Below are 13,495 nucleotides of genomic sequence, written 5' to 3'. Positions count from 1 at the left end.
GTTACCTGGACAAGTAGAAACCTGAGGGGGAGGAGGAGCCCCAAGGGTTTAACAGGTCAGGGCAGCAATTACAGGCAGGCACACGTCAGTCCTGAGCTAGGAGAGACCAGCCCTCTACCCTAACAGCCCGGACACTGCACAAGAGCTCGGAGAAGTGTGTGCGCAGAGATGAGACACAGTGAAGCCCTGTGGAGAAGGGGAGGCCTGCCCTGACCCTTAACACCCAGGGCTTTGCCAGTCCTCGACATTCTGCACCTGGGGCCTCTGAGCTGAGGGAAAGCCCTCCTGCTTTCCTCATGGGCAGCAGTGTCCCGGAAAAGCACCCACACCCTCCTCTGGATCCACTGGCTTTATTGCCAGGAAATCTCCCAGGAAATCCACAGCATCTTCAGCCCAGGATCATGTTGTGTGATTGGGATCCAGTGGCTCTGCCGGGGAAGGCTGAGGGACTGGTCAGTGAGTCTGCGTGCTGTGTGGCTGCCACAACTCTGAAGGGCACCATTTGTTTTTATTTCCCGAGTGCTGCCCTCTGGTGGTCCAGTCAGGAACGTGGCCTTCCCTGGAGCACCCAGCTGCCTGCAGGGCCATCAGTCCTAGGAATGGGTGAGGCCATTCCGCTGATCGAGCCTCTGGTCTCTCCTAGGAATACTATGGGATCCCTTTCGCTACACCCCCAGCCCTCGCCAGTCGAGATGGGAGCCTCACTAGTAACCCGTATTCAGGTTAGTCTTCTTCAGGGGGTTAGGAGTAGGGGCTGCTCAAAGGACTGGCCTGTGGCCCATCCCCCGAGCCTGGAAACAAATGGAAGAGCTGCAGAGACCTGCCAGCTTCCTGTTGTTGAGCCAGCAGCCAGCCCTGTTCCTATTTGCAGGGGCCTGTCTGACTTTTTCCTCCTGCTGGGATGAGGGGTGGGGACTGCATCAGTGCCCCTGTTCCCCTAGGTGATGTCACCAAGTTTGGCCGAGGTGACTCTGCGTCCCCTGCACCCCCCACCACCCTGGCTCAGCCACAGCAGAGCCAGTCCCAGGCCCACCACACAGCTCAGCAGCCCTTTCTGAGTCCCGCCCTGCCGCCTGGCTACAGCTACACTGGCCTCCCCTACTACACAGGCGTGCCCAGTGCCTTCCAGTATGGGCCCACCATGTTTGTGAGTATCGGTGGGGTGTTCCTCCAGCTCCAGGGAGCAGAAGCAGGGAGGGGGGACAGGTCCCCACTCGGGCTCACCTGGCCTTGAAGAATGGGTCAAGGCTGGGGTTCCTGTTTCATCTGCTTGGAGACCTAGCGGGTGTGGCACTAGTAAAGACACGTTCCTGGTGGTTGTGCCACCTGCTCCCCTCACTCTGTTCTCCACTAATGCCTCTGCTGCTTTTCCCTCACCCAGGTCCCTCCGGCTTCAGCTAAGCAGCATGGTGTGAGCCTCAGCACCCCCAGCACCCCTTTCCAGCAGGCCAGCGGTTACGGCCAGCACAGCTATGGCACAGGTGAGGGGCGCTCCCAGCCCAGAGAGGCACGGGCAGGACTGGCTCACCGAGCTCACACACGCCTCTTGTCCCTGCCATGCTAGGTTATGACGACCTGACCCCCGGCACTGCAGCCGGAGACTACAGCAAGGGTGGCTATGGTGGATCATCACAGACACAGAACAAGGCTGCAGGCTCTGGGCCTGGCAAAGGTAGCATCACTCCCTTCCATCCGGGACTGAGGCCCAAAGCAGTTGTCTCCCACCCTGACTCCTCAGGCGAGGCCACCCCAGAGGGCCTCTGGAGGTGGGGGAGACCGGAGCTAGGCCCTGCTGCCATGGGAACCACCCACCGCTTTTCCTTCCAGGAGTGTCGGCGACTTCGAGCACCTCTGGCCTTCCTGATATGACTGGGTCTGTCTACAACAAGACTCAGGTGAGCGGGGCCTGGCGCTGGGGGGCCAGGCTGGGGCAGGTGCCGCCCGGCTGGCCCTCACTGTTGTCTCTCTGCCCTGCAGACATTTGACAAGCAGGGATTTCATGCAGGGACTCCACCCCCATTCAGCCTGCCCTCGGCCTTGGGCTCCACCGGGCCCCTGGCCCCCGGAGCAGCGCCTGGGTACGCGCCCCCGCCGTTCCTGCACATCCTGCCCGCACACCAGCAGCCTCCCTCGCAGCTGCTGCACCACCACCTCCCGCAGGATGCTCAGGTGAGCTGTCGGAGGCAGTGGCTACCTGGCCCTGCGCACCCAGGCGGGGGTGATGGTGGTCCACTGCAGCCTTGACCACCTTCTCTCCTCCTCAGAGCGGCTCCGGTCAGCGCAACCAGCCTAGCTCACTGCAGCCCAAGTCACAAGCCTCCAAACCTGCCTACGGCAACTCTCCATACTGGACAAACTGAACCCTGAAGCGGGGCGGGCTTCCCCTGGGCAGGAGAAAACACATGGAGCCCATTTCTCTGGGAGCCCGGCGCCCTTTCCTAGAATTCCTGAGACATGTAACTGTGTCAGCCGAGCCTCTCTGGGGGAGCCTGCCTCCCAGACTCGCTATTGTATGTAATGTATTTATGTACGTATTTGTAAATGTGATACAAGTCTTAGGGGAGTGGGGAGCAGCTGCTACTCTCCCCACTGAAGCCCCTTCTTGCTGTAGCAAAAGCAGTGCCCCCTCCCCTTTGCCTCAGGCCTTCTCCATAGCCCCTCTGCACGGGCAGTGTCTGGAGGGGCTGGCTTAGGGCAGTTTGGGTACTAGGGTCAGGCACCAATGAAGAATCACGATTTATCTCGCTCCCTTGTAAACCATTATTTGAGTTTTTGTCCCTGTGTAATTACTTTCTCCCTCACATTTTGAGAAACTGGTCCTTTTGTCATTTGTCATGTTCCCCTCTCTCCAAATCTTGATCTGGGAATAGCAGAGATATATCCCCCACCCAACATGAAAGTGGCACCTATTTGTCTCCACAGAGAGCAGGGGCGTCTGGTCTTGTCCCCACACTTGCTTTCCTCTGGCTGACCATTCTTAATTCTGAATTTGCGCTCAGATATTCAGCCAGTCAGCTCCCCCCTTTAAAAAAAAATCAGATGTGCTCTCACCAAAATGAAAGCACATCTTCAGCAAAGGCTCCTCTATTCCAGTTGTCCTGAACCAGGAGGGTGACTATTCTGGAGGTTTTCTCGTTTGCCCAAACTCCACCTAATAAAGTTCTGAGAGCATGTTTGGTCTCTTGTATGGTGTGACTGAAGGAAGGGGTCAGGGCAGAGGCGTCTTTATTACAGTGCCAGGTACCCTGGACTTCACAGGGTTGAAGCAGAACTCACATCTTCTGGTAATAGGTCATCAGGGCTTCAGTGGGTATTTGGGTATTCTTTGCTTTGCTGGGCCCTTCTATTGCTCCAGTCAGCATTCAGGGAGATGGCAAAGGTAAAGGATACAGCTGACAAGGTAGCTAACCTAGCAGACATTGGTAGCTAACCTCACTGACATAGCAGACATTGCCCGTTACCTTTGCTTTTCTTGCAACTCTGTAACAGACCTAGGGGACAAGCAGGGTAATTTCTTTCCCAACCAAAGGTAAGAGCTGAGAACACAGTTCTAGGCCTGTGAGAGAGTTTAAGTTTGAATAGTTAAACTCTGTCCTTTGCTTTTCATCAGCCAAATGCCATCTTGACTGATAACTGTAACAAGTGAGTCAAGGTGCTGTGAAGTAGGTAAGTGGGTCCTGAGCTAAATTGCTCTAGAAGGTCCCAAGGAACTATTCACCTGAGGCCAGGATTCTGACTTCCCTTAAGCTCCTCCTTCTTGATTTCAGGCCACCAGTGCAGAAGGAACTGGGGCCATAAAACATCCACGTCTCTTGCCAGGAGGCAAATCTCCATGCTTGTCGAGGCACAGATGTAGTGCAACCTGGCAGCTAGTTCAGGGCCCTGAGGTGCTGCCCAGAGCATTAGATTATAGCATCTCATTTCAGGTCAGCATGCTGGACGGAACCAGCCTGGGGCACAGTCCTCATTTTCGCTGCTTTTGACCTCTAAAATTAAGAGGTCAGATATGTTGAGCACTGCTGGCTGGCTTAAAAAAAGGTTAAGTGTCCACAATTGAAACTTACCACTATCATGGCACCTACTGCCTCCTAATCACTGATTAACAGCAGGAAGTTAAGATGACAAGTAACAAGAAAAACAAAAACCTTGCCTAAGGAGGGCAGTGGAGCACCTGTCCATCAGTCCACCGACCTACTTGTACCAGCAGATTGTGCCCTATTTCAGAATTAAGGTTAACAAATGGCTTTGTCTTTCTTGTAACCTTTCTTAAACTAGTAAGGATTTGTTTTTTAAAAAATTTTCAGCTGAGTCCTGTATATAAACTGGGAACATAGGAAGTATTAAGACCACCTTTTAACACAAAAAAAAGGGTCATTCCATGGGGAAGTAGCAATACAGGTATATTTTATTTCACATTTTATTAGTAGACAGATGGGCAGAAAAAGACAAAAATAAATCACTAAAGGGGAAGTTGAACACAAAATGCATCAGATAATCTTTTCTCATAAGTTAAACTGAAGAAAAACATCTACAATTTCAGCTAAGAAAACTATTAAAGTCAGGTGTGTCCTGCTGGTTTCAGAAGAGTTGAAAATTGCATCTGAATCTTTGTAAATGTAAACCTTTTTTTTAAAATCAGGATGGGGGTGGGGTGGGGTGGAGGGTTAATTTTCAGTGGAGAACTACACATTTTCCCCTTCAATCACTTACTATGTATTTTCCAAACATAAGGAAACCAGCAAATAAAGAAGCAGGTAATTACCAGGAAAGAAGAAGGGACTACAAAAAAGTTTGGCTAACAGAAAAGAACTCTGGAATGATGTGAAAGTGGGGAAGACTGTGAGAAGCAACGACAAAATCACGATGATACACTTTGTCCACCCAGCCTCACAGACAGACCTGAAGAGCATTCAGAGGCCTCCGCTACAGTCTGAAGGAACCTCAAACTGCAGGGTGGTTTCTGAATTCATGTTACACCAAACAGCACAACTGTACTCCCAAGGTTGTGGCTTGAGCCTAAGATCTCCACTCCCAAAAGCAAGCACGTGCTCAAAGTCTCCTGTGTCGTTACAGAGCTCTGGAACCAGCACCTGGGTTTACAAGTCAGAGCTATCCGAACGTCCACCTTCTAGCAATTCTAGCAAATCAACACACACCCCAGTCTTTTCTAGAATTGATTGTACGCTCATCAGAGGCAAACCTAACCCTCAAAAGTAAAACCCCAAAGGGCTGAGAGGTACAACCTCCACCTGGCTCTCTGGCTCCCTGAGTCAATGTGCAACAGAGGCCACAGGGCCTAATGGGACAGCACCTCCCACAATGCCAAAGTGTCTGTCTGGCCTGCGCTGGGAGAGAAATGCTTCAGCAGGAAGGGGAAGGCTTAGTTTTAGGGTTCCAAGAGTAAGACCAAGCTACTGGCTGTAAACGTGTGTGTGTGGGGTGTGTGTGTGTGTGTGTGTGTGTCTAGTAGTGGAGGGTGGGAGTACATGTGGGGCGTAAAAAGCTACTTTCAACATCACTGTTCCATCACAGGAGAGCTGCTTTATTTTCTGAATCTGACCACAGTTGTTGATTCAGAGGTGCAGGTAGCCCCACGGAGTTTGGACAGATTCTGGGACCAGGCTCAACATTGTCCCATATGAACCTTAGCACGTTTAACATTCCCGATTTAATACTAGACCAAACCTAAGATTCCAAAGAGGGCTGCTGGGAATTAGTCAGCACATGTTTGGAGAGTCTGAAGAGCGAATGAAAACCCTGAGATCAGAAAGGAAGGAGGAACTAAGGACCTAAGCATCACTTACTCTGTCCTAGGATCCATCCTACCCCTGTCCCTCATCAACCCTTTTGTTCTTTCTGAGCTGTAGGATCTGAAGAAAAAGAGTTGATGCTAGCGCACAGGGATCTGAAGTAAGTTTATAGCGGTATTTTTCCCACTGATAAGAACACTGCCCTCTTAGGCACTGGCCCGCCCCCACAAGAAACAAAAATCATCGCCACGTACAGAAGTCCCTGGTTGGTGAAGGCTGATGGAACTTGATATTGATTGAAGTAACACACGATAGGCACAAGGGGAATCAAAGCTGCAGCAACTGTGCGGCAGGAAGATCGAGCGTTGCCTGGACACTGCCTGCAGCCAACTCCCCTGGCCCTGCCAGAAGAGACAAAGCAGCTCAGGGGAAAGCTCCATGCACAGCTGCTGCTTGCACTCCGCAGCCCGAGTACATCAAAAGACAAAAGTCGGGGTCACACCCAGTGAGGAAAGCAGGAACCAGTCACTCAGGTCTCACATATATCCACAGTTACCACTATCAGTATAAGCAGCTCAATGAAAACCAAAATCTTAAACACATGCACCTAGTATTAATACTGAGTAATTAAAACCTCGCTACTTAAAAAGAAAAATGCTCGTGAGAGTGTATCTTTCAGGGAAAGGTCATGTTACATATATGAAACAGATGTTGTCTCTCCCAACAGTGGTCACCAGCAGTTTGACTTTCCCCCAGCAGCATCAACCAAAACTGGCATAGTGATTTAAAATCTTTGTTCCCATCACTAAGTCTCCACACACTCACGCTAAACCCCCCACTCTCTCCCCACTCCCTGGGGGGCAAAAATAACTCTGCCTTCAAAATAAATAGCAATCAGTTCTATGTAAAGTATGAATATTTATTTCAGGCTTTAGATCCCAATTTCAAAAAACAAAATCTGATTCCTCTCTTCTGTGTGAGGAGGATTTCCTGGAGGCTGAACAGTTCTGTGCCCTTAGGAACATGTCTCAGGTTCAGAACAAAGTCCCTGACGCCCACTGTACCCCAGCCTTAAGAAACAAAACTCACCATCATGGGGCTGAACAAATGCACACACACGTAAATGAGCAGCTAAACCTTGGCAAATCTGCTTAAAAAAAAAAAGTTTGTTTTCTGGGGGTTTTGTGGTTGTTTTCTTTTGCTACCCAGCATATGCAGCACTTGTGAACTCCCAATGGGTTCCCAGCTTTACACACATTAAATGTCTTGGTGAAAGACTAATTCTTCAAGAATCTAAAAACGGACCAAACGTGTTTTGCTGTGAACGCTTTGTAGAGACGAAGTGAGGAAGAGTTTGGATTTAAAGAAAGGAAAAGAAAAAAAAAGAATCAATACAGTGATGGAAGGGTAAAGAATGCAAGAATTCAGACATTCTGTGGAGGATTACTTTCTCTCCATTAAGAGGTCCATAAAAAGGAGCAAACTGAGATCCATAAGGGGAGTCAGCAGGAGCCGTGTTTGTTTTCCCCACCCCCGTAATAGCTTTTTGCCGAGGGGCCACTGCTAGGTCCCCACTTGCTCCCCTCCCTTTGGCCTGAGACGGCAGGGCAGTACAGGGGCCTTGAAGGAGCACGTCACGACTCCTCATTTCCAGAATCATCATCATCGTAACAGTCGGCATCTTCCTCCTCCTCATCTTCATCATCAATGTCATCGTCGTACAAGTCGTCATAAAGCAAATCTGAGCTGTTGTCATTGGAAGGCACTTTAGTTTTGATGCAGTATTCCGCCAGGGTCGTAGGGACCTTCACTCCATCCTTTTCTGCTTCGGCTTTAGTGGCTGACACCTGTTTCCTGAAGAGAGGATAATTTATGTAAGTCTCTGGAACATGGATTTATAATTGGCCAAAATAATCCAAAAATCTTTGTGACTTGGGTTTTTGAACTTTAGAACCTATCTACTTAAAAGCATCTTCGACAAATACCCTCTACTATACCAAAAGTTCTAGCCCATCAGGTACCCGTCTGAAGGACACTTAATAATGACCCTTCTGAAGGGTGTTTGAAGCCATGGATCTCAAATACTGGTTAACTGGAGATCATCTCACATTTTTTTTTCCAGTTGGTCTCAAACTAAACCTAGAATACAGGCCCCAACAACTCAATAATCCTCCTACTCAGAGTAAAATCCAAGTATCTCATGTTAAATTCAAAGTCTTACATGATCCACCTGCCTACCACTTCACTGCTTTCTCCAATTCCAAAACATTCAGACCCCTCTGGGGTATTTTTTAGTACCTTCAAACACACCTAGTTTTTCTGTGTGGATCAGTTGTCCTGCCCTACACATAAGAACTTATGAACATATGCCACCTGAGAGGAGGCTTGTTCTGACAGAAAAGAAGCCATCTTGTCATTCCTTCATATTATCCTACGTCCTCACTTGTTCACTTTTCTGTCATTCTCACCCCTGAATGTGAGCAAAGACCTTGTCTATCTTAGTTAATTCTGTTCCCCTGCTGCTTAGAGTGCAGTCTGTCATACACAGCTGTGCGACAAATACTGATTGTATGAATGCATGAAGGTTGTTTCCTTCACAAGAATGAAAATTTGATCCCTCAAGGGGTTAGAGAAACTGAACTTAAAACATCAAACCACTATTCTCCCCGTCTTCCTTTTAATTAGACTCCTCTTGGTTGATCTTGTTGCCTTGCATGCTGGTGTTGAGGCTTTCAGGCTTGAATCTCTCTTCTCACAATCTTCTCCTGGGACCACATTATCCATTCCCATGGTTCTAACCCTTCATACTGACAGCACTCAAATCATCAGGGTCCAGCCTAGACTTCTCTTCGGAGCGCTATACCCTTCTCCGTCCTGATGGAATCCTAACGCAGCAAGTCTTCATCTGTCTGGTCTGTTGCCATCCTCCTCCATGGTCAGTTTCTCCCATCTTTCTTCTCGCAGCTCCTTACTTCAAAGTCCTAAATATTTTCAAATCTGTTTTCTCATCCTTGTTTGTCACTTCATCAGTTTCGTCTTCATCTCAGCCTCCTCAGATCTCAGCTGGTCTCTTGGTCAATCACTTTCCTTTGGAACTCAAATAGGATTATCCTTTCACACAAAGTCTTTAAGTGACACTCTATCACCTTCTGACTTCACTGTCTTTTAAGACCTGATGCCTTTCTTAATTTCCCATCAATTCTCAAATTAGAATTTATGATTCTCTTGACATGTCATGCTGTCATACACCTGTGTTTTAGTAAACATGTTTCTCCCTCTCTCTGAAAAATTCTTGGTTAAGATGTATTCTCTCTCCTAGGAACATATTATATATTCCTTCCACTGTATCTTGTTTATGGTTCTGTAGTTGCACTTATCCTATTACACAGTCATTTGTTTACAAACAGAAGTATGAATTCCATTAAGGAAAAAGATTGTGCCTGACATCCAACCTTCCCATGAACATTAGACTTCCATCTGACAATTTTATGAAGAATTCCCATTTTCAAATCCTCAGTCCACTTCCACACTCAACTTCTTACTACTTACACTAGTTATCTTCAATCTTTGGTATAAACCAGTCACCGAAGTGGCTGGTAAAAACAAAATACAGATGCCCAGATTCTATCCTCGTAATTTCATTAAATGACTGTGAATTAGAGAGAGGGTCTGAAGGTGATTTACAGATAACTTATTCAGCTGTCAGATGACATGCATTTAAAAAAAAAATCACATAATATTGTGCCAACTAGATTTACAGAGAGGGACTTTTAAATTCTAGTGCTTACTAAAATTCCTATACACAGAATGGGCTGGGATTGTCCCTGGGGCTCTACCAATCCTTAAGTACTGTTAGGAAAACCTTTTGCAGGATATAACTAGAAATGAATGGCTGAGCCTAATACCATCTACCTTTTTTTTCCTTCTCCAGACGGGAAAATTAAAGACCTTCAAAAGTTAACTGATAGGGGCTTCCCTGGTGGTCTAGCAGTGAAGACTTCACACTTTCAGTGCAGGGGATGTGGGTTTGATCCCTGGTTTGGGAACTAAGATCCCACAGGCTGCAACTAAAGATCCCGCATGCCATAACTAAGACCCGGGGTAGTTAAATAAATAAATAAATAAATAAATAAATAAATAAATAAATAAAGTTAACTTATAAAAGGTCATATGAGGCATGGCATGATTCTTACTCCGTTCTGTTAAATCATGTACTGCAGTTGCTGATAACAATTGTAGGGTAAGGGAGTTAGAGAAGGCGAGGATGATTCTTAGAAGAAGTTGCTGTGGTTAAAAACATCAATAATTTATAGGATTTCATTAATAAAAATTTGAAAACAAAAATATCTGGAATAGACATCTGGAATACCTTGGGTGTTTGCTACACTTAAAGGACATGTTGAAAGCCTAGAACAGTGTCCCTAAACTGATCAGAAGGAAGAGTTTGCAAACTTGACTAGCCAGAACATGGACGTTCTCACATGTACACCCATGGTGGATTCAAGTCAATGTATGGCAAAACCAATACAATATTGTAAAGTTAAAAAAAAAAAAAAAGAAGAACATGGAAGTTCTGGAAATCAGATCTGCTGTTCTCTCAAAAGCCAGTATCATTAGGCTCAGGCACAAATCTCTTCCCAAACGATAAATCTAATTGGCAAATACAGAGTCAACCTTTAAGTTCAATTTAAGCCCTTGGTTCTAGTATATACTTTGATTTTGTATGAAGACTTGAAGCAAACAGAAGACAAGACAAAATACCTTACCTAATGATTTCAGCATATTCTTTGTCTTTTCCTTTACTGTCCCTCCATTTCCTGAACATAACCGAAGCATCCACATTGGCTGGGGAGAAGGTGTTGGGCTCATTAAGCAATGAGATTACACTTAACAGGATAGTCCTAGAAACAAGAAAAAAGGGTCAGCTATGAATATTTACATTCACAGTATTCACAAGTTTTTGTTTTAAATTTAAGACTATAATATTTGAGGCTTTAAGGGAGTATCAAAATTTTGTTTCCAGTACTGGTTAGACTAGGAATAAGTTGCTATCTGGGAGACAATGCAGAGGGAATCTGAGTTTAGCATGAAGGTTGGTTTGCAGGCCAAAATATGAATTCTGTAGAAGGTACTGTCTTAACTGGCAACATGCTCCAATCTACAAAAATCGGACGTCTGGAAGCTTTTCAAATAACATTTTAAAAATGAAAAGTTCTCTTTTTTAAGGTTTAAAATTTTTTTATTGCAGTGTCTTATTTTTTAAATGCCAGTTTTTATATGGGTGTGTATATATATATACACTTTTTAATTTTTACAATGATGTGCTGGTTTCTGCCATACAACAACACAAATCAGCCATAATTATACCTACATTCCTTCCCTCCCTAGCTCCCTCTCCTCCTGCCATTTCCCCTTCTAGGTCATCACAGAGGGCCACACTGGGCTTCTTGTGCTACACAGCAACTTCTCACCAGCTATCCATCTTATGCCTGATAGTGTGTATATGTTGATGCTAATTTCTGCATTAGTCTCACTCTTTCCCTCCCCTACTGTGTCTACAAGTCCATTCTCTGAGTCTCCATTCCTTCCCTGCAAATAGGTTCACCATTGTTTTTCTAGATTCCATGTGTTAATGCTGTATTTGTTCTTTTTCTTTCTGACTTACTGCACTCTGTATAACAGACTCTAGGTTATACCTCACTAGAACTGACTCAAATTCATTCTGTTATGGCTGAATACTATTCCTTTGTGTATCTGTACCACAGCTTCATTATCCATTCATCTGTCGATGGACATCTGTTGCTTCTGTGTCCTGGCTACTGTAAACAGAGCTGCTATGAACATTCGGGTACATGTGTCTTTTTCAGTCACGGTTTTCCAGGAGTAGGGGGTAGTATATACCCAACAAGGGGGTTGCTGGGTCATATGGTAGATCTATTCCTAGTTTTTTAAGGAATCTCCAAACTGTTCTCCATAATGGCTGTATCATTTTACATTCCCACCAACAGTATAGGAGGTTCCCTTTTCTCTACATTCTCTCCAGCATTTATTGTTTGTAAATTTTTGGATGATGGCCATTCTGACTGGTATGAGGTGAGACCTCATTGTAGTTTTGATTTGCATTTCTCTAATAATTAGTGATGCTGAACATCTTTTCATGTGTTTATTGACCATCTATATATCTTCTTTGGAGAAATGTTTAGGTCTGCCCATTTGTTGACTGGGCTGTTTGTTTTCCTAATGTTGAGCTGTATGAGCTGCTTATATATTCTGGAGATTAATCCTTTGTTAGTTATTTCATTTGCAATATTTTCTCCCATTCTGAAAGTTGCCTTTTAATCTTGTTTACTGTTTCCTTTGCTGTGCAAGAGCTTTTAAGTTTAATCAGGCCCCATTTGTTTATTTTTGTTTTTATTTCCATTACTCTGGTTAAGAGCAAAAGGAAAAAGCAGAAGCAAAAAATACTTAGCTTGAAGGTAATCGTTTCATGGCAAAGGGTAAAAATGATGCTAGACTCCATATATCTAATTTGTATCATGGCTGCTTAGAAGATCTGAAAACCAGTATTACATACAAATGTATTTCTTTCCCATATTTCTAAGGAAAGCAAGTAAGAGTTAAGCAGGGGAATGGAGAAAAAGCAACAGTCTTAACATGGAAGAACTAATTTCTTAATAATAGAAATCTTATTCAAGAATACTTACTAAGCACTTACTATTGTACCAGAGGCACTAAGTGAGATGCTGAATGTACAACTGTGAGAGAGTTAGATGCCATCCCTGATCTCTTAGGGCTCAGAAATTCTGTGAAAATTTTTCATCCACAGATAAAACTAGATACCTTAATTACAGGGAATGAAGTTTCTGTTAGATGAAATAAACTCAGTAAGATCCAAAAATGTCTGAAATAGTTCTCATGCTTTTTTCTTCCCTAAAAGCTATGTGCATGAAGTTAAGAAACGTGGGACGAAAAATTAAATTTCTCTACCTTTTCTCATTGGTGTGAGGTTACAGATTGTGTTGTTGCAAAATAGCCTTTTGCTCCTGACTCCAAGCAAAAAATAAAGGGAGGGAACCGGGCAATTAGATGTTTGATTTGATGAAACCTTCTCCTTAAAAGGGTAAAGAGTTTCTGTTACGTCATTATACAAGATTACCACAAAGGCACTTTCAAAGAAAACTTTCCCATCTAGTTAAAATCCATTTATCACATATATGCAGCCCCCCTTTCTATTAGGTTAACTCCTTGTTGTAACTCCCAAACCCATCCTTCTGGATTTCTTCAGTAGTTACAGTAAGAACATTCAAAGAAACTCATCATTGCCAAAAATGGGACTGACAATATCCTAGAAGCAAAAGAAAAATATGGGTAGAAAATTCTGTAAGGATTGTTTCAGAAGAAAACATACAAAATCTGTTTGAAAAATAAGCAGAATAAGGACAAACTCTGGTATAGATTAATGGTCCTGATCGGTACTGTATCTTCACAACTTTCTGTGATGGAAACATATAATCTGTGTTATCCAATATAACAGTGCCTACTGGACAACACAGGTCCAGATAAATTATATTAACAGAATTAGGAGACTTTTCCCAGGAGTGTTCATCAAGTAGATTTTTTATATGTTGCAATGTAAATACCATATTGAAACACCAAATTGGAAAGTACAATTTAAAAAAAGGGTAAATCATCCATCTCTATGAAAAGAAAATCACTTCCAGTACCATAGACTCCCTAAATTGAAA

The 13,495-nt window shown here is 44.7% G+C and overlaps 2 protein-coding genes across 4 annotated transcripts in view; one reads left to right on the top strand and one right to left on the bottom strand.

The window, feature by feature from the left end:
• The window catches only part of UBAP2 (ubiquitin associated protein 2), a 115,691-nt gene extending 112,557 nt beyond the window's left edge, over nt 1-3,134 (top strand). For all 3 annotated transcript variants that reach the window (XM_068973928.1, XM_068973927.1, XM_068973929.1), the window contains 7 exons: nt 644-722; nt 942-1,147; nt 1,382-1,481; nt 1,565-1,672; nt 1,828-1,895; nt 1,978-2,169; nt 2,265-3,134. In XM_068973928.1, the coding sequence (XP_068830029.1) occupies nt 644-722; nt 942-1,147; nt 1,382-1,481; nt 1,565-1,672; nt 1,828-1,895; nt 1,978-2,169; nt 2,265-2,360 (849 nt within the window). In that variant the 3' untranslated portion in view covers nt 2,361-3,134. The remainder of the gene's footprint in view (nt 1-643; nt 723-941; nt 1,148-1,381; nt 1,482-1,564; nt 1,673-1,827; nt 1,896-1,977; nt 2,170-2,264) is intronic.
• A 1,273-nt stretch (nt 3,135-4,407) lies between these two features.
• UBE2R2 (ubiquitin conjugating enzyme E2 R2) overlaps nt 4,408-13,495 on the bottom strand; it is a 100,622-nt gene continuing 91,534 nt past the window's right edge. The window contains exons 4-5 of the mRNA XM_068973671.1: nt 10,517-10,651; nt 4,408-7,604 (exon numbers count right to left, since the gene is read on the bottom strand). Of these exons, the coding sequence (XP_068829772.1) occupies nt 7,385-7,604; nt 10,517-10,651 (355 nt within the window). The 3' untranslated portion in view covers nt 4,408-7,384. The remainder of the gene's footprint in view (nt 7,605-10,516; nt 10,652-13,495) is intronic.

The sequence above is a fragment of the Capricornis sumatraensis genome, chromosome 6 (genome assembly GCF_032405125.1).
Source record: "Capricornis sumatraensis isolate serow.1 chromosome 6, serow.2, whole genome shotgun sequence".
Taxonomy (NCBI): Eukaryota; Metazoa; Chordata; class Mammalia; order Artiodactyla; family Bovidae; genus Capricornis; species Capricornis sumatraensis.
The sequence above is the reverse complement of the archived record's forward strand: the minus strand, read 5'-3'. Positions and strand labels throughout refer to the sequence as shown.